General features: G+C 55.4%; 1 protein-coding gene across 1 annotated transcript in view; it reads right to left on the bottom strand.

Annotated features, from left to right (window-relative positions):
- Positions 1 to 139: 139 nt before the first annotated feature.
- Positions 140 to 20,824, bottom strand: part of LOC142477074 (uncharacterized) — a gene marked incomplete at its 3' end in the record, with an annotated part of 27,289 nt that continues 6,604 nt past the window's right edge. Inside the window, 4 exon segments of the mRNA XM_075582127.1 lie at positions 140 to 188; positions 190 to 246; positions 248 to 285; positions 883 to 913. Coding sequence (XP_075438242.1) covers positions 140 to 188; positions 190 to 246; positions 248 to 285; positions 883 to 913 — 175 coding nt within the window.

Here is a 20,824-nt window from a genome sequence, read left to right as displayed (position 1 = left end):
TATATTAGGAGGGTGTCTCTAATATTGGGGGGTTGGGCAGTGATTATTGGGGAGGGTCCCTGTTTTATTGGGGGCAGCCCTGTACAGTAGGAGCCATCTCCACGGTACTTGGGGGTCTCTGTAGTATTCCATTACTCACGGTTCATGTTGATTTGTTGAGACAGCTCTATCAGTTCCATCTCCGTGGGGCATATACCCCATGGTCCTCATACAGTCCCCCAGGTCCTTGCAGCTGATGTAACCGTCCCTTATCTTTGTCAAACTCCTTAAAGGCTTCTCTGAGCTCTGAAGGAAATCCCCCCCCAACAAAAACACTGAGCTCCCGACTACCCAGCGCGCTCTTACACTGCTCCCCCCCCTCCCAGCGCTCTTACACTGCTCTCCCCCCTCCCAGCGCTCTTACACTGCTCTCCCCCCTCCCAGCGCTCTTACACTGCTCTCCCCCCCTCCCAGCGCTCTTACACTGCTCTCCCCCCCCCCAGCGCTCTTACACTGCTCCCCCACACCCAGCGCTCTTACACTGCTCCCCCACACCCAGCGCTCTTACACTGCTCCCCCCCACACCCAGCGCTCTTACACTGCTCCCCCCCACACCCAGCGCTCTTACACTGCTCTCCCCCCACACCCAGTGCTCTTACACTGCTCCCTCACACCCAGCGCTCTTACACTGCTCCCCCACACTCCAGTGCTCTTACACTGCTCCCCCCCACACCCAGCGCTCTTACACTGCTCCCCCCCACACCCAGCGCTCTTACACTGCTCCCCCCCACACCCAGCGCTCTTACACTGCTCCCCCACACCCAGTGCTCTTACACTGCTCCCCCCACACCCAGCGCTCTTACACTCCACCCTTTCTCTGTATATAAATGTATTTTATTTTACCTTCTATCTCTTCCGGACGCAGCTCTCTGTCCTAAAACAAGAAATGTTGGAAGCAGTAAAGATGGTGAGTGTGATTTGGGTATTTATTGTGTTTGAAACTTTCTAGAATAATCATAGAGAAGAGCAGCAAGAACAGGAGGTGAGAGGGGTGGACAGGTGAGATTGGGGGTGGGGAGGTCTGGGAAGTGGACAGAAAGTGTGAGATAAGATTGGGGGGGAGGGCTGGGAGGTGCACAGAAGGTAAGGGGTGAGAGGTGAGATTGGAGGGGGGAGGGGGGCGGGGAGGTGGACAGAAGGTGAGAGGGTGAGATGAGGGGGGGGTCTGTGGAGGTGCACAGAAGATGAGAGGTGAGATTGAGGGGATGTGGGAGGGAGGTGCACAGAAGGTGAGATTGAGGGGGGGTGTGGGCACTGCACAGATGAGAGGTGAGATTGGGAGGGGGGTGAGGTGAGATTGGGAGGGGGGATGAGGTGAGATTGGGTGGGGGGTGAGGGTGAGATTGGGAGGGGGGATGAGGTGAGATTGGGAGGAGGGAGTGAGGTGAGATTGGGAGGGGGGGTGAGGTGAGATTGAGAGGGGAATGAGGTGAGATTGAGAGGGGGGGGTGAGGTGAGATTGAGAGGGGGGGAGGTGAGATGGGAGGGGTGAGATTGGGAGGGAGGGTGAGATTGGGGAGGAGGGAGGGAGGGTGAGATTGGGAGGGAGGGTGAGAGATTGGGAGGGGGAGGGTGAGATTGGGAGGGAGGAGGGGTGAGATTGGGAGGGAGGGGTGGAGATTGGGAGGGAGGGGTGAGATTGGGAGGGAGGGAGGGAGGGGTGAGATTGGGAGGGAGGGAGGGGGAGATTGGAGGAGGGAGGGAGGGGTGAGATTGGGGGAGGGGTGAGATTGGGAGGGAGGGAGGGGTGAGATTGGGAAGGAGGAGGGGTGAGATTGGGAAGGAGGGAGGGGTGTGAGATTGGGAAGGAGGGAGGGGGTGAGATTGGGGAGGGAGGGGTGATTGGGAGGGAGGGAGGGGTGGGAGGAGTGAGATGGGAGGGAGGGGAGGGGTGAGATTGGGAGGGAGGGAGGGGGTGAGATTGGGAGGGAGGAGGGAGGGGTGAGATTGGGAGGAGGGAGGGAGGGGTGAGTTGAGGTGGGAGGGTGGGTGAGATTGGGAGGGGGTGAGGTGAGATTGGGAGGGGGGTGAGTGTGAGTGAGGGGGGTGAGATTGGGAGGGAGGGAGGGGTGAGATTGGGAGGGAGGGAGGGGTGAGATTGGGAGGGGTGAGATTGGAGGTGATGGGAGGAGGGGTGAGATTGGGTAGGAGGGAGGGGTGAGATTGGGAAGGAGGGGGGGTGAGTGGGAGGGGAGGGGTGAGATTGGGAGGGAGGGGTGAGTTTGGGAGGGAGGGAGGGGGTGAGATTGGGAGGGTGGGGTGAGTGGTGTGAGGTGGGAGGGGGTGAGATTGGAGGGAGGGAGGGAGGGGTGAGTTGGGAGGGAGGGAGGGTGATGTGGTGGGAGTGGGAGGGTGGGTGAGGTGTGTTGGTGGGTGGTGAGGTTGGGTTGTGGGAGGGGGGTGAGGTGTGTGGAGGGGGGGGTGAGATTGGAGGGGTGAGGTGGATTGGGAGGGGGTGGTGGTGTGGGGGAGGGGGTGAGATTGGGAGGGAGGGGGGTGAGATTGGGAGGGAGGGGGGGTGTGATTGGGTGGAGGGGGGGTGAGGTGGGTGAGATTGGGTGGGAGTGGGGGTGGAGTGGGTGAGATTGGGTGGGAGGTGGGGGGTGGGTGGTTGGGTGAATTGGGAGGGGGTGGTGGTGGGAGGGGGGTGAGGTGGGTTGGGGGTGGTGTGATTGGAGTGGGGGTGTGTTGGTTGGGGGTGGGTGAGGTGAGATTGGGAGGGGGGGTGTTGGGGTGGGTGGGTGGAGGTGTGTGGTGGGGGGGGGTGGGTGTGATTGGGTGGGGGGGGGGTGGATGGGGTGGGTGGGGGGTGGGTGAGATTGGGAGGGGGGGTGAGGTGAGTTGGGGGGGTGGATGGGGGGGTGGTGAGTTGGGAGTTGGAGGGGGTGTGATTGGGAGGGGGGGGTGGTGGTGGGTGGGGTGTGAGGATTGGGTGGTGGTTGGAGGGGGGTGAGATTGGGAGGGGGGTGTGTGGTGTGGGTGAGATTGGGAGGGTGGGGGGGTGGTTGGTGGGAGGGGGGGTGAGTTGGGTGGGGAGGGGGGGTGTGGTGAGATTGGGAGGGGGGGTGAGGTGGTGGGAGATTGGGAGGGGGGGGGGGTGAGGGGGATTGGGAGGAGGGTTGGATGGGTGGGGGTGAGGTGAGATTGGGGATGGGGGGGGTTGAGGTGAGATTGGAGGGAGAGGGGGGTTGAGGTTGGGAGGAGGGGTGTTGTATTGAGGTGATTTTCACGTCTTATCCCCCTTTCTCCTTGTTTATTTTGTTCTCTTTTCCCTCTGGTTACAGATCTATCATTATCCGCCTCCGCACGTTAGGTTCTGACTCGGTTCTGACTCGGTTCTGCTCCCATAACACTGTTTATCTTAATAAAGAATTCTTAGGGTGGAACGGTGGAGGATTCCAGTGAAAACGCCCCAAACCGGTTTCCATTCAACTGCATGTAAAAAAATGTTCATTAAATGACACAATAAAATGTGTATCACAATAAATGTATCACAATAAAATGTATCATAGTGCATGTATCTAAAACGTCAGTTACAGGAGCCACGTTACAGGAGCCACGTTTGATCCGTCTTATTATAATACTGCGCTGGCGCAAAGTGACGCAGAGCATGGCGCAGTGTGCACCAATGTAATCTCCTGTCTGTGATTCATATCAAACCCTGATCATACACACATACACACATACACACACACACAACACACACATACACACATACACACATACACACATACACACAAACACATAACACACACACACGTCTGTTACAGGGTGAAGATGATGTGAAGGTTCTGGGGACCGCATGGGTTAATATCCGTCACAAGCTGCAGCATCTTACCCTCACTATCCTCAACCAGGGCTTGAGTTTAGAGTGCAAGCTCTTTGAGCAAGGAATCACTGTGTGTTTCTGTACAGAGCGCATTCACCCACCAAATCCCCGGGGCTGTCACATGGTGTGAAGTCACAGGTCACGTGGTGTGGGGGTTCACAGGTCACGTGGTATGGGGGCCACAGGTCATGTGATGGGGTCACAGACCACGTGGTGTAGGTTCACAGGTCACGTGGTGTGGGGCCACAGGTCATGTGGTGTGGGGTTCACAGGTCACGTGGTGTGGGGTTCACAGGTCATGTGATGGGGTCACAGGCCCCGTGGTGTAGGTTCACAGGTCACGTGGTGTGGGATTGGGATGGGGGATTGAGGTGAGATTGGGAGGGGGGTGAGATTGGGAGGGGGGGTGAGATTGGGGAGCGGGGGTGAGATTGGGAGGGGGGTGCGATTGGGTGGGGGTGAGATTGGGAGGGGGGTGAGATTGGGAGGGTTGTGAGGTGAGATTGGGAGGGGGGGGTGAGATTGGGAGCGGGGGTGAGATTGGGGAGGGGGGTGAGATTGGGAGGGAGGGTGAGATTGGGAGGGAGGGGGGGGTGAGATTGGGAGGGAGGGGGGGTGAGGTGAGATTGGGAGGGAGGGGGGGTGAGGTGAGATTGGGAGGGAGGGGGGGTGAGGTGATATTGGGAGGGGGTGAGGTGAGATTGGGAGGGAGGGGGGTGTATGAGGTGAGATTGGGAGGGAGGGGGGGTGAGGTTGGGAGGGGGGTGTTTGAGGTGATTTTCACGTCTTATCCCCCTTCTCCCTTGTTATTTTGTTCTCTTTTCCCTCTGGTTACAGATCTATCATTATCCGCCTCCGCCCGTTAGGTTCTGACTCGGTTCTGACTCGGTTCTGCTCCATAACACTGTTTATCTTAATAAAGAATTCTTAGGGTGGAACCGGTGGGGATTCCAGTGAAAACGCCCCAAACGCGTTTCCATTCAACTGCATGTAAAAAAAATGTTCATTAAATGACACAATAAAATGTATCACAATAAAATGTATCATAGTGCATGTATCTAAAACGTCAGTTACAGGAGCCACGTTACAGGAGCCACGTTTGATCCGTCTTATTATAATACTGCGCTGGCGCAAAGTGACGCAGAGCATGGCGCAGTGTGCACCAATGTAATCTCCTGTCTGTGATTCATATCAAACCCTGATCATACACACATACACACATTACACACACACACACACACACACACACATACACACATACACACAAACACACATACAACACATACACACATACACGTCACCCAGGTCTGTTACAGGGTGAAGATGATGTGAAGGTTCTGGGGACCGCATGGGTTAATATCCGTCACAAGCTGCAGCATCTTACCCTCACTATCCTCAACCAGGGCTTGAGTTAGAGTGCAAGCTCTTTGAGCAAGGAATCACTGTGTGTTCTGTACAGAGCGCATTCACCCACCAAATCCCCGGGGGCTGTCACATGGTGTGAGGTGACAGGTCACGTGGTGTGGGGTTCACAGGTCACGTGGTATGGGGCCCACAGGTCATGTGATGGGGTCACAGACCACGTGGTGTAGGTTCACAGGTCACGTGGTGTGGGGCCACAGGTCATGTGGTGTGGGGTTCACAGGTCACGTGGTGTGGGGTTCACAGGTCATTGTGATGGGGTCACAGGCCCCGTGGTGTAGGTTCACAGGTCACGTGGTGTGGGATTGGGATGGGGGATGAGGTGAGATTGGGAGGGGGGGTGAGATTGGGAGGGGGGGTGAGATTGGGAGCGGGGGTGAGATTGGGAGGGGGGGTGCGATTGGGTGGGGGTGAGATTGGGAGGGGGTGAGATTGGGAGGGTTGTGAGGTGAGATTGGGAGGGGGGGTGAGATTGGGAGCGGGGGTGAGATTGGGAGGGGGGGTGAGATTGGGAGGGAGGGGGGGGTGAGATTGGGAGGGAGGGGGGGTGAGATTGGGAGGGAGGGGGGGGTGAGATTGGGAGGGAGGGAGGGGGGGGTGAGATTGGGAGGGAGGGGGGTGAGATTGGGAGGGGGGTGAGATTGGGAGGGGGGGTGAGATTGGGAAGCGGGGGTGAGATTGGGAGGGGGGTGCGATTGGGAGGGGGTGAGATTGGGAGGGTTGTGAGGTGAGATTGGGAGAGGGGTGAGATTGGGAGCGGGGGGTGAGATTGGGAGGGGGGTGAGATTGGGAGGGGGGTGAGATTGGGAGGGAGGGGGGTGAGATTGGGAGGGAGGGGGGTGAGATTGGGAGGGAGGGGGGGGGTGAGATTGGGAGGGAGGGGGGGTGAGATTGGGAGGGAGGGGGGTGAGATTGGGAGGGAGGGGGGGTGAGATTGGGAGGGAGGGGGGGGTGAGATTGGGAGGGAGGGGGGGTGAGATTGGGAGGGAGGGGGGGGGTGAGATTGGGAGGGAGGGGGGGTGAGATTTTAGATTGGGAAGGAGGGGGGGTGAGATTGGGAGGGAGGGGGGGTGAGATTGGGAGGGAGGGGGGGTGAGATTGGGAGGGGGGGTGAGATTGGGAGGGAGGGGGGGTGAGGTTGGGAGGGAGGGGGGGGGTGAGGTTGGGAGGGAGGGGGGGGTGAGGTTGGGAGGGAGGGGGGTTGAGGTGAGAGCATGGCGCAGTGTGCACCAATGTAATCCCGTTCTGTGATTCATATCAAACCCTGATCCATACATACATACATATATACATACACACACACATACATACATATACACACACACACACACACACACACACACACACACACACACATACATACACACATACATGTCACCCAGGTCTGTTACAGGGTGAAGATGATGTGAAGGTTCTGGGGACCGCATGGGTTAATATCCGTCACAAAGCTGCAGCATCTTACCCTCACTATCCTCAACCAGGGCTTGAGTTAGAGTGCAAGCTCTTTGAGCCAAGGAATCACTGTGTGTTCTGTACAGAGCGCATTCACCCACCAAATCCCCGGGGCTGTCACATGGTGTGAGGTCACAGGTCACGTAGTGTGGGGTTCACAGGTCACGTGGTGTGGGGTTCACAGGTCATGTGATGGGGGTCACAGGCCCCGTGGTGTGGGGGTTCACAGGTCACGTGGTGTGGGGTTCACAGGTCACGTGGTGTGGGGTTCACAGGTTACGTGGTGTGGGGCCACAGGTTATGTGATGTGGGGGTCACAGGTCACGTGGTGTGGGGCCACAGGTCATGTGATGTGGGGCCACAGGTCATGTGATGTGGGGCCACAGGTCATGTGATGTGGGGGTCACAGGTCACGTGATGTGGGGGTTCCATTGAGGGGCAGGGGGTGGCCTTGCTGACTCACGTACAGGCTGCCGGTTCTCAGCGAACCCCTTGCGCAGGAAGATACAGGCCGGGCCCAGTATGCTGTGCATCACGGCGCAGTTCTCAGCCAGCAACATGAGGGGTCCCGGAGCCCCCCCCGCGCCTGACTCTGCCGGCCCGGGGCAGCTTTGCTCCTCCTGGGGCGTTACCGGGGCACAGAGGGGGGCATGTTACAGCACACACAGAGTTACCGGGGCACAGAGGGGGGCATGTTACCGGGGCACAGAGGGGGCATGTTACCGGGGCACAGAGGGGGCATGTTACAGCACACACAGAGTTACAGGGGCACAGAGGGGGCATGTTACCGGGGCACAGAGGGGGCATGTTACCGGGGCACAGAGGGGGCATGTTACCGGGGCACAGAGGGGGCATGTTACAGCACACACAGAGTTACCGGGGCACAGAGGGGGCATGTTACCGGGGCAAAGAGGGGGCATGTTACAGCACACAGAGTTACCGGGGCACAGAGGGGGCATGTTACCGGGGCAAAGAGGGGGCATGTTACAGCACACAGAGTTACAGGGGCACAGAGGTGGCATGTTACCGGGGCAAAGAGGGGGCATGTTACAGCACACAGAGTTACCGGGGCACAGAGGGGGCATGTTACCGGGGCACAGAGGGGGCATGTTACCGGGGCACAGAGGGGGCATGTTACCGGGGCACAGAGGGGGCATGTTACCGGGGCACAGAGTGCCCCTCTAATCCCTGCGGGGCCCCTCTGTACCCACACATCTATAGGCCCTAATCCCTGCGGGGCCCCTCTGTTCCCACACATCTATAGGCCCTAATCCCTGCAGTGCCCCTCTGTTCCCACACATCTATAGGCCCTAATCCCTGCGGGGCCCCTCTGTTCCCACACATCTATAGACCCTAATCCCTGCGGTGCCCCTCTGTTCCCACACATCTATAGGCACTAATCCCTGCGGGGCCCCTCTGTTCCCACACATCTATAGGCCCTAATCCCTGCGGGGCCCCTCTGTTCCCACACATCTATAGGCCCTAATCCCTGCGGGGCCCCTCTGTTCCCACACATCTATAGGCCCTAATCCCTGCGGGGCCCCTCTGTTCCCACACATCTATAGGCCCTAATCCCTGCGGGGCCCCTCTGTTCCCACACATCTATAGGCCCTAATCCCTGCGGGGCCCCTCTGTTCCCACACATCTATAGGCCCTAATCCCTGCGGGGCCCCTCTGTTCCCACACATCTATAGGCCCTAATCCCTGCGGGGCCCCTCTGTTCCCACACATCTATAGGCCCTAATCCCTGCGGGGCCCCTCTGTTCCCACACATCTATAGGCCCTAATCCCTGCGGGGCCCCTCTGAATCCGCCGGGATTAGACAGTCAGAGGTCACACACAGATTAGGATCATATTTTGGTTTAAACCAGAAATGATTTTTTGAGCATAAAGTCTCAGTGTTAGTGTCACTGTGTGTGTGTGTGTGTGTGTGTGTGTGTGTGTGTGTTAGTGTCACTTTGTGTGTGTTAGTGTCACTGTGTGTGTGTATTAGTGTCACTGTGTATATGCCTGTGTTAATGCCACTGTGTGTAAGTGCCTATGTTAGTGTCCCTATATGTGTGTCTGTGTGTCTGTGCTAGTGTCACTGTGTATATGTGTGTGTGTGTGTGTGTTATTGTCACTGTGTACATGTGTGTGTGTGTTACTGTCACTGAGTATGTGTGTGTGTGTGTGTTTGTTTGTGTCACTGTGTATGTGTGTGTGTGTGTTTATGCATATATGTGTGTGTGTGTGTGTTAGTGTCACGGTGTGTGTGTGTTCAAGTTGCTGTGTGTGTGTGTTTATGCATATATGTGTGTTTATGAATATGTGTGTGTGTTAGTGTCACTGTGTATGTGTGTGTGTGTGTGTGTGTGTGTGTGTTAGTGTCACTGTGTGTGTGTATATGTGTGTGTGTTAGTGTCACTGTGTGTGTGTGTGTGTGTGTATATATATGTGTGTGTGTTACTGTCACTGTGTGTGCACTTGTGATGTGCAGGGTGTCTTGTGCCTTAACCCCCAGTCATGCTCATGAGCGCCCTCTTCCCCCGTAACCATCTCCACCGTCCCCCTGAGCCCCCCTCCCACCCCAGTCCCGGGGGGGCTAACGTGTGGGTGGGGACCTACCTCCTGGGAGAGATTTCGGAGAGGAGACATCACACAGTTCCCCATAACCCGCAGTGCGGAGTAGAGAATGAGCTGTCCCGAGGGGAGAAAGTGAGAGGCATCCCCCTCCCCCCCACACACAGCGAGCCCCCCCTGAGCCTCGAGGACAGAGAGCATTGTCCTACAGCTTGTTCCCTGATAGATCCCCCGATTACAGGAGATAAACTGCAGCAGAAACTATTCCCCTGATGAGCTCGGTGAATCTGGCTAATTTGGAGCTTTTCTATGACATGACGCGGACAGATCATTTGGGGGAGAGCGCGGGGGGAGAGCGTGGGGACAGATCCGCTGGGGGAGAGCAGGGGGGGGGGAGAGCACTGGGGGAGAGCGCGGAGGGAGAGCGCTGGGGGAGAGCATGGGGCAGGGGGGAGAGCACTTGGGGAGAGCGCAGAGGGAGAGCGCGGGGGGAGAGCACTGGGGGAGAGTATGGGTCAGGGGGGGGAGCACTGGGGGAGAGCGCAGAGGGAGAGCGTGGGGGGAGAGCGCGGGGACAGATCCGCTGGGGGAGAGCATGGGGCAGGGGGGGGAGAGTGCAGGGACAGATCAGCTGGGGGAGGGCGGGGGTGGGACGGGAGAGCGCAGGGACAGATTCGCTGGGGGAGAGCATGGGGCAGGGGGGAGGGAGAGCACTGGGGGAGAGCGTGGAGGGAGAGCGCGGGGGGAGAGTGCAGGGACAGATTCGCTGGGGGAGAGCATGTGGCAGGGGGGGGAGAGAGCGCAGGGACAGATCAGCTGGGGGAGGGTGGGGGTGGGGCGGGAGAGCGCAGGGACAGATTCGCTGGGGGAAGAACGTGTGTGGGTGGGGGGAGGAGAGCGCAGGGACTGACCCTCTGGGGGAGCGGGAAGCGCGAGGGGTGGGGAGAGAGCACTGGGGGAGAGCGCAGGGACAGATCCGCGCCGGGGGCGGGGTGTGTGTGAGAGCACTGGGGGAAAGTACAGGGACAGATCCGCTGGGGGAGCGGGAAGCGCGAGTGGCGGGGAGAGAGCACTGGGGGAGAGCGCAGGGACAGATCCGCGCGGGGGGGGGGGGGGTGAGAGCACTGGGGGAAAGTACAGGGACAGATCCGCTGGGGTGAGAACATGGGGGGGGGGGGGGGGAGGGGAGAGCGCAGGGACTGACCCTCTGGGGGAGCGGGAAGCGCGAGGGGCGGGGGGAGAGCACAGGGACAGATCCGCGCCGGGGGGGGTGTGTGAGAGCACTGGGGGAAAGTACAGGGACAGATCCGCTGGGGGGAGAACGTGGGGGGGTGGGAAGAGCGCAGGGACTGACCCGCTGGGGGAGCGGGAAGCGCGAGGGGCGGGGGGAGAGCGCAGGGACAGATCCGTGCCGGGGGGGGGGGGGGGTGTGTGAGAGCACTGGGCGAAAGTACAGGGACAGATCCGCTGGGGGAGCGAAGGGGGGGGGAAAGCACGAGGGGCATAGAGAGCGCAGGGACATATCCATCCTGGGGATGGGGGGGGGGGTGAGAGCACCTACTACGCTCACACACATTTTTAACTCCTCCCTCTGCTCTGGAACATTTCCATCCTCCTTCAAACATGCAACAGTTATACCATTACTCAAAAACAGCAAGCTTGACCCTACCTGTCTTTCTAACTACCGACCTGTCTCCCTCCTGCCTTTTGCCTCTAAACTCCTTGAACGGCTTGTATTCTCTCACTTGCTCTACTTCCTCAACACCTATTCTCTCTGAGACCCTCTACAATCTGGCTTCCGCACTGCTCACTCCACTGAAACAGCCCCCACTAAAATAACTAATGACCTCCATGCTGCCAAAGACAGAGGTCATTACACTCTGCTCATATTACTCGACCTCTGCAGCATTTGACACCGTGGACCACCCTCTTCTCCTTCACATTCTCCATACTCTTGGTATCCGTAACAATGCTCTATCCTGGATCTCATCCTACCTCTCCCATCGTACTTTCAGTGTCTCTTCTACTAACACCTCCTCCTCTATCGATCTCTCTGTGGGGGTACCCCAGGGTTCTGTCCTGGGACCTCTTCTCTTTTCTCTGTATACACTCTCTCTAGGTGACCTAATCACATCTCTTGGGTTCCAATATCACTTCTATGCTGACGACACACAAATTTAATTTTGACCCCTGACCTTACACCTATACAGATCAAAGTTTCTGAATGTCTCTCTGTTATATCATCCTGGATGGCCCTCCGCCGACTGAAACTTAACATGGCTAAAACTGAGCTCCTCATACTTCCTCCCAAACCTGGCCCTACTTCCTCCTTCCACATTACTGTTGGAAGTTCAGTCATACACCCAGTAGCCCAAGCACGCTGCCTAGGGGTCACACTCGACTCCTCTCTCACATTCGCCCCTCACATTCAAAATATATCTAAAACCTGTTGCTTTTTCCTCCGCAATATTACAAAGATACGCCCTTTCCTCTGCTGCTCGACTGCAAAAACTCTGACTCAGGCCCTCATTCTCTCCCGTCTCGATTACTGTAACCTCCTGCTGTCCGGCCTTCCTGCCTCTCACCTGTCTCCCCTACAATCTATCCTAAACGCTGCTGCCAGAATCACTCTACTCTTTCCTAGATCTGTCTCCGCGTCTCCCCTCATGAAATCCCTCTCCTGGGTTCCGATCAAATCCCGCATCTCACACTCCATTCTTCTCCTCACTTTTACAGCGTTACACTCTTCTGCCCCTCCTTAGGCTGCGGTCCCAGTCAGCAGTGTGGCACGCGCGCCCGGTGAGGGGGGGGGGGTGTCGGCGCATGCACAGCGCTAACCGCGATCTGCGGTCTTCAGGGAGAGAGGGAGATTGCAACGGGAGGGGGCGTGGTGTGGGTTTTGCGGGGGCTGTGGCCAGACCTCATGCGGCTGGTTCGCCCTCATACGGGTTTAAAAAACCTGGCAGCACGGCTGCGTACTGGGCCCAGCCCCATTGAGGGGCAGTGCTTATACACACAGCGCACGCGTAGCAGTCACTGGGACCGCCGCCTTACATCTCAGCCCTCATTTCTCTCTATGCACCATCCAGACTCTTGCGTTCTGCTCAAGGATGTCTTCTTTCTACCCCCTTTGTATCTAAAGCCCTCTCCCGCCTTAAACCTCTCTCACTGACTGCCCCGCACCTCTGGAATGCCCTTCCCCTCAGTACCCGACTAGCACCCTCTCTATCCACCTTTAAGACCCACCTTAAGACACACTTGCTTAATGAAGCATATGAATAGCACTGTGGTTAACACTATACACGATACATAAAGCTTGGCCCCCTTCAGACGCACTTACCAGAACTCCCTCCTATTATATCCGTATGTTCCTCCTACCAATTAGATTGTAAGCTCTTCGGTGCAGGGACTCCTTTTCCTAATTGTTACTTTTATGTCAGAAGCGCTTATTCTCATGACCTGTTATTTGTATTACTTGTTATTTATATGATTGTCACGTATATTACCGCTGTGACGCGCTATGTACATAAATGGCGCTATATAAATAAAGACAGACATACATACTCCGTTACACGGACACAGCATGACCCAGTGACACATTACACGGACACAGCGTGACTCGGTTACACGGACACAGCGTGACTCGGTTACACGGACACAGCGTGACTCGGTTACACGGACACAGCGTGACACGGTTACACGGACACAGCGTGACACGGTTACACGGACACAGCGTGACTCAGTTACACGGACACAGCGTGACTCGGTTACACGGACACAGCGTGACTCGGTTACACGGACACAGCGTGACTCGGTTACACGGACACAGCGTGACTCGGTTACACGGACACAGCGTGACTCGGTTACACGGACACAGCGTGACTCGGTTACACGGACACAGCGTGACTCGGTTACACGGACACAGCGTGACTCGGTTACACGGACACAGCGTGACTCGGTTACACGGACACAGCGTGACTCGGTTACACGGACACAGCGTGACTCGGTTACACGGACACAGCGTGACTCGGTTACACGGACACAGCGTGAATCGGTTACACGGACACAGCGTGACTCTGTTACACGGACACAGCGTGACTCAGTTACACGGACACAGCGTGACTCAGTTACACGGACACAGCGTGACTCAGTTACACGGACACAGCGTGACTCAGTTACACGGACACAGCGGGACTCGGTTACACGGACACAGCGTGACTCGGTTACACGGACACAGCGTGACTCGGTTACACGGACACAGCGTGACTCGGTTACACGGACACAGCGTGACTCAGTTACACGGACACAGCGTCACTCAGTTACACGGACACAGCGTGACTCAGTTACACGGACACAGCGTGACTCGGTTACACGGACACAGCGTGACTCAGTTACACGGACACAGCGTGACTCAGTTACACGGACACAGCGTGACTCAGTTACACGGACACAGCGTGACTCGGTTACACGGACACAGCGTGACTCGGTTACACGGACACAGCGTGACTCGGTTACACGGACACAGCGTGACTCGGTTACACGGACACAGCGTGACTCGGTTACACGGACACAGCGTGACTCGGTTACACGGACACAGCGTGACTCGGTTACACGGACACAGCGTGACTCAGTTACACGGACACAGCGTGACTCAGTTACACGGACACAGCGGGACTCGGTTACACGGACACAGCGTGACTCGGTTACACGGACACAGCGTGACTCGGTTACACGGACACAGCGTGACTCGGTTACACGGACACAGCGTGACTCAGTTACACGGACACAGCGTGACTCGGTTACACGGACACAGCGTGACTCAGTTACACGGACACAGCGTGACTCGGTTACACGGACACAGCGTGACTCGGTTACACGGACACATCGTGACTCGGTTACACGGACACAGCGTGACTCGGTTACACGGACACAGCGTGACTCGGTTACACGGACACAGCGTGACTCAGTTACACGGACACAGCGTGACTCGGTTACACGGACACAGCATGGCCCAGTGACACATTACACGGACACAGCATGACCCAGTGACACATTACACGGATACCGCATGACCTAGTGACACATTACACGGACACAGCGTGACTCAGTTACACGGACACAGCGTGACTCAGTTACACGGACACAGCGTGACTCAGTTACACGGACACAGCGTGACACAGTTACACGGATACAGCGTGACTCAGTTACAGGGACACAGCGTGACTCAGTTACACGGACACAGCGTGACTCCGTTACACGGACACGGCGGGACTCAGTTACACGGACACGGCGGGACTCAGTTACACGGACACAGCATGACTCAGTTACACGGACACAGCGGGACTCAGTTACACGGACACAGCGTGACTCAGTTACACGGCACAGCGTGACTCAGTTACACGGACACAGCGTGACTCAGTTACACGGACACAGCGTGACTCGGTTACACGGACACAGCGTGACTCAGTTACACGGACACAGCGTGACTCAGTTACACGGACACAGCGTGACTCGGTTACACGGACACAGCGTGACTCAGTTACACGGACACAGCGTGACTCGGTTACACGGCACAGCGTGACTCAGTTACACGGACACAGCGGGACTCGGTTACACGGACACAGCGTGACTCGGTTACACGGACACAGCGTGACTCGGTTACACGGACACAGCGTGACTCGGTTACACGGACACAGCGTGACTCGGTTACACGGACACAGCGTGACTCGGTTACACGGACACAGCGTGACTCGGTTACACGGACACAGCGTGACTCGGTTACACGGACACAGCGTGACTCAGTTACACGGACACAGCGTGACTCAGTTACACGGACACAGCATGGCCCAGTGACACATTACACGGACACAGCATGACCCAGTGACACATTACACGGATACCGCATGACCTAGTGACACATTACATGGACACAGTGTGACTCAGTTACACGGACACAGCGTGACTCAGTTACACGGACACAGCGTGACTCAGTTACACGGACACAGCGTGATTCAGTTACACGGACACAGCGTGACTCAGTTACACGGACACAGCGTGACTCAGTTACACGGACACAGCGTGACTCAGTTACACGGACACAGCGTGACTCAGTTACACGGACACAGCATGACTCGGTTACACGGACACAGCGTGACTCAGTTACACGGACACAGCGTGACTCAGTTACACGGACACAGCGTGACTCAGTTACACGGACACAGCGTGACTCAGTTACACGGACACAGCATGACGCAGTTACACGGATACAGTGTGACTCAGTTACACGGACACAGCGTGACTCAGTTACACAGAGTGACTCAGTTACACGGACACAGCGTGACTCAGTTACATGGACTCGGCGTGACTCAGTTACACATTACATGGACACAGCGTCAGTTACACGGACACAGCGTGACTCAGTTACACGAACACAGCGTGACTCAATTACACGGACACAGCGTTACTCAGTTACACGGACACAGCGTGACTCAGTTACACGGACACAGCGTGACTCGGTTACACGGACACAGCATGACTCGGTTACACGGACACAGCGTGACTCAGTTACACGGACACAGCGCGACTCAATTACACGGACACAGCGTTACTCAGTTACACGGACACAGCGTGACTCAGTTACACGGACACAGCGTGACTCAGTTACACGGCACAGCGTGACTCAGTTACACTGACACAACGTGAAATGTTACACAGTAACAACACGTTGCACTGACACAGCATGACAAAGTGACACGTTTCATGGACACAGCGTGACTCAGTGACACTGGCACAACGTGAGTTGTTACACAGTAACAACACGTTACATGGACACCATGGGACTCGGTTACACGAATACAGTGTGACTTAGTTACACAGACTCCGCGTGACTCAGTTACACATTACATGGACACAGCATCAGTTACACGGATACAGCATGACTCAGTTAGACGTTACACGGACATAGCGTGACTCAGTTACACGGACAAAGCCTGACTCAGTGACGTTACACGGACACAAGGTGAGATGTTACACAGAAACAACACGTTACACAGAGACAGCGTGATAAAGTGACACATTACACGGACACAGCGTGACTCAGTGACACTGACACAACATGACATGTTACACAGTAACAACACATTACACGAACACAGCGTGAAAGTGACACGTTACACTGACACAGCGTGACTCCGTGACACATTACACAGACACAGCGTGACTCAGTAACACTGACACAACGTGACATGTTACACAGTAACAACACATTAGACGGACACAGCGTGAAAGTGACACGTTACACTGACACAGCATGACTCAGTTACACGGAAACAGCATGACTCAATGACACGTTACACAAATAAGCAGCATGTTACACAGTGACACTGTCCCACACCTCACGTGTCACATCCTGTCCGTGACCTCACGTGACGCACGCAGGAATATGATGACTTTTAGAAGGGGCGGGTTTGCCTTCCAGTCCGGGAATGATGTGAGCTTGTGGGAGATACAATATGGGATATCTGACTAGCTCGCATTCTGTCGCAGACACAAAGCCCGATATTATAACCCTGACCCCACACTGTGAGGTTAGGAAGACCTCAAACCCCTGCCCCCCACACAGTGGGGTTACAGAAGACCTCAACCCCACCTTCACAAGCACTAAGGACCCTTTACTGGACAAAGTGATAACAAGGAAAGGCCTGGGAACTGATGTACTCTGCAAACAGCAGCACATGGGAAGAGATCTCCAGCAGAGGGTGCTGTCCAGCAGCACATGGGAAGAGATCTCCCAGCAGAGGGTGCTGTCCAGCAGCACTTGGGAAGAGATCTCCCAGCAGAGGTTGCTGTCCAGCAGCACTTGGGAAGAGATCTCCAGCAGCACATGGGAAGAGATCTCCAGCAGCACATGGGAAGAGATCTCCAGCAGCACATGGGAAGAGATCTCCAGCAGCACATGGGAAGAGATCTCCCAGCAGAGGGTGCTGGCCAGCAGCACATGGGAAGAGATCTACCAGCAGAGGGTGCTGTTCCCAGAATGGGCAGCAGAGGGTGTGTGTGAGACATACGCCAGTCTGCGGTGCCCTGATACTGTCAGAAACAAACATGGTAGCTCAGGACCTCTCAATTTGCAGCAGGAGTGTGAGACTGTGTGTGTCAGTTTGAGTGTGTGAGACAGAGTGTGAGTGTCAGTGAGAGTGAGAGTGTCAGTGTGACTGTGAGTGTCAGTCGCCTGTGTGTACGAGTGGAGTCTCATCAGAAATAAAAATCTTAGTTACATTCCAGGAAAGTGACACCATTTTGCTTTCAGTTTTTCAGGAGGCGTTATAGGGAGCGGTTATATGGGGTAATGGGAGGCGTTATATAGAGGTTATAGGAAGCAAAATGAGGAGTTATATGGAATTGGGTATATGGGGCAATAGGAGGAGTTATAGGGACCGGTTATATGGGGCAATAGGAGGAGTTATAGGGACCGGTTATATGGGGTAATAGGAGGCGTTATAGGGACCGGTTATATGGGGCAATAGGAGGAGTTATAGGGACCGGTTATATGGGGCAATAGGAGGAGTTATAGGGAGGGGTTATATGGGGTAATAGGAGTTGTTATAGTGAGCTGTTATATGAGGTAATAGGAGGAGTTATAGGGAGCTGTTATATGGGGTAATAGGAGGAGTTATAGGGAGCTGTTATATGGGGTAATAGGAGGAGTTATAGGGAGCTGTACTATTGGGTAATAGGAGGAGTTATAGGGAGCTGTTATATGGGGTAATAGGAGGAGTTATAGGGAGCTGTTATATGGGGTAATAGGAGGAGTTATAGGGAGCTGTTATATGGGATAATAGAAGGAGTTATAGGGAGCTGTTATATGGGGTAATAGGAGGAGTTATAGGGACCGGTTATATGGGGTAATAGGAGGAGTTATAGGGAGCTGTTATATGGGGTAATAGGAGGAGTTATATAGAGGTTATAGGAAGCAAAATGAGGAGTTATATGGAATTGGGTATTTGGGGTAATAGGAGGAGTTATAGGGACCGGTTATATGGGGCAATAGGAGGAGTTATAGGGACCGGTTATATGGGATAATAGTAGGCGTTATAGGGAGCGGTTAAAAGGATCCAAAGAGATGCAAAAACATGCACAACGCAGCGCACTGCCCAGGGACACAGGTGTAATAAAAGTAAACAATTAATTTATTGCCAGTCAGACATAGCAAACAAGGGGGTATAAACCCACCTGGTTATAAGGAGCAGTTATAGGGAGGGATTATATGAAGCAATAAGAAGCGTTATAGAGAGGTTATATGGATCAGTAGAATTAGGTATATAGGGTTAGATTGGGATTAGCCGTTTTGCTCTGTATCTCCCTTACTATCCACTAAAAATACTGCTGCTAGAATCATCTGTTTTTCCAGACTCGTATCTGTATCTGATCTCCTGAAATCTCCCTGCTGGATTCCTATTAATCTCACTATAAACTGTATACACTGAAACATTCTCCTCCTTTTCTGTCAGGTTACATCTATGTATCTCAGCTCTGATCTCCTGTTACACCCATTCTCGCCTCTTACGCTCAACCCAAGAATGTCTCCCGCTCCTGCCCTCTCCCATCTTACACTCACCTCTCCCTGCCTGCCTTCTCTCATCTTACACTCACCTCTCCCTACCTACTCTGACCTCTCTCATCTTACACTCACCTCTCCCTACCTACCCTGCCCTCTCCCATCTTACACTCACCTCTCCCTGCCTGCCTTCTCTCATCTTACACTCACCTCTCCCTACCTACCCTGCCTTCTCTCATCTTACACTCACCTCTCCCTACCTACCCTGCCCTCTCTCATCTTACACTCACCTCTCCCTACCTACCCTGCCCTCTCTCATCTTACACTCACCTCTCCCTACCTACCCTACCCTCTCCCATCTTACACTCACCTCTCCCTACCTACCCTGCCCTCTCCCATCTTACACTCACCTCTCCCTGCCTGCCATCTCCCATCTTACACTCACCTCTCCCTACCTACGCTGCCCTCTCCCATCTTACACTCCTCTCCCTACCTACCCTGCCTTCTCCCATCTTAAACTCACCTCTCCCTACCTACCCTCTCCCATCTTACACTCACATCTCCCTACCTACCCTGCCCTCTCTCATCTTACACTCACCTCTCCCTACCTACCCTGCCCTCTCTCATCTTACACTCACCTCTCCCTACCCTGCCCTCTCCCATCTTGCACTCACCTCTCCCTACCTACCCTGCCCTCTCTCATCTTACACTCACCTCTCCCTACCTACCCTGCCCTCTCCCATCTTGCACTCACCTCTCCCTACCCTCTCCCATCTTGCACTCACCTCTCCCTACCTACCCTGCCCTCTCCCATCTTACACTCACCTCTCCCTGCCTGCCTTCTCTCATCTTACACTCACCCCTCTCCCTACCTACCCTGACCTCTCTCATCTTACACTCACCTCTCCCTACCTACCCTGCCCTCTCCCATCTTACACTCACCTCTCCCTGCCTGCCTTCTCTCATCTTACACTCACCTCTCCCTACCTACCCTGCCTTCTCTCATCTTACACTCACCTCTCCCTACCTACCCTGCCCTCTCTCATCTTACACTCACCTCTCCCTACCTACCCTGCCCTCTCTCATCTTAAACTCACCTCTCCCTACCTACCCTGCCCTCTCCCATCTTGCACTCACCTCTCCCTACCTACCCTGCCCTCTCTCATCTTACATTCACCTCTCCCTACCTACCCTGCCTTCTCTCATCTTACACTCACCTTTCCCTACCTACCCTGCCCTCTCTCATCTTACACTCACCTCTCCCTACCTACCCTGCCTTCTCTCATCTTACACTCACCTCTCCCTACCTACCCTGCCCTCTCTCATCTTACACTCACCTCTCCATACCTACCCTGCTTCTCTCATCTTACACTCACCTCTCCATACCTACCCTGCCTTCTCTCATCTTACACTCACCTCTCCCTACCTACCCTGCCCTCTCTCATCTTACACTCACCTCTCCCTACCTACCCTGCCCTCTCCCATCTTACACTCCCCTCTCCCTACCTACCATGCCCTCTCTCATCTTACACTCACCTCTCTCTACCCTCTCTCATCTTACATTTACCTCTCCCTACCTACCCTGCCCTCTCTCATCTTACACTCACCTCTCTTTACCCTCTCTCATCTTACACTCACCTCTCCCTACCTACCCTGCCCTCTCTCATCTTACACTCACCTCTCCCTTCCTACCCTGCCCTCTCCTATCTTACACTCACCTCTCCCTACCTACCCTGCCCTCTCCCATCTTACACTCACCTCTCCCTACCTACCCTGCCCTCTCCCATCTTACACTCACCTCTCCCTACCTACCCTGCCCTCTCCCATCTTACACTCCCCTCTCCCTACCTACCCTGCCCTCTCCCATCTTACACTCACCTCTCCCTACTTACCCTGCCCTCTCCCATCTTACACTCCCCTCTCCCTACCTACCCTGCCCTCTCCCATCTTACACTCACCTCTCC

This window comes from Ascaphus truei, unplaced genomic scaffold (assembly GCF_040206685.1).
Source record: "Ascaphus truei isolate aAscTru1 unplaced genomic scaffold, aAscTru1.hap1 HAP1_SCAFFOLD_1918, whole genome shotgun sequence".
In the NCBI taxonomy this organism is placed as follows: Eukaryota; Metazoa; Chordata; class Amphibia; order Anura; family Ascaphidae; genus Ascaphus; species Ascaphus truei.
The sequence above is the reverse complement of the archived record's forward strand: the minus strand, read 5'-3'. Positions and strand labels throughout refer to the sequence as shown.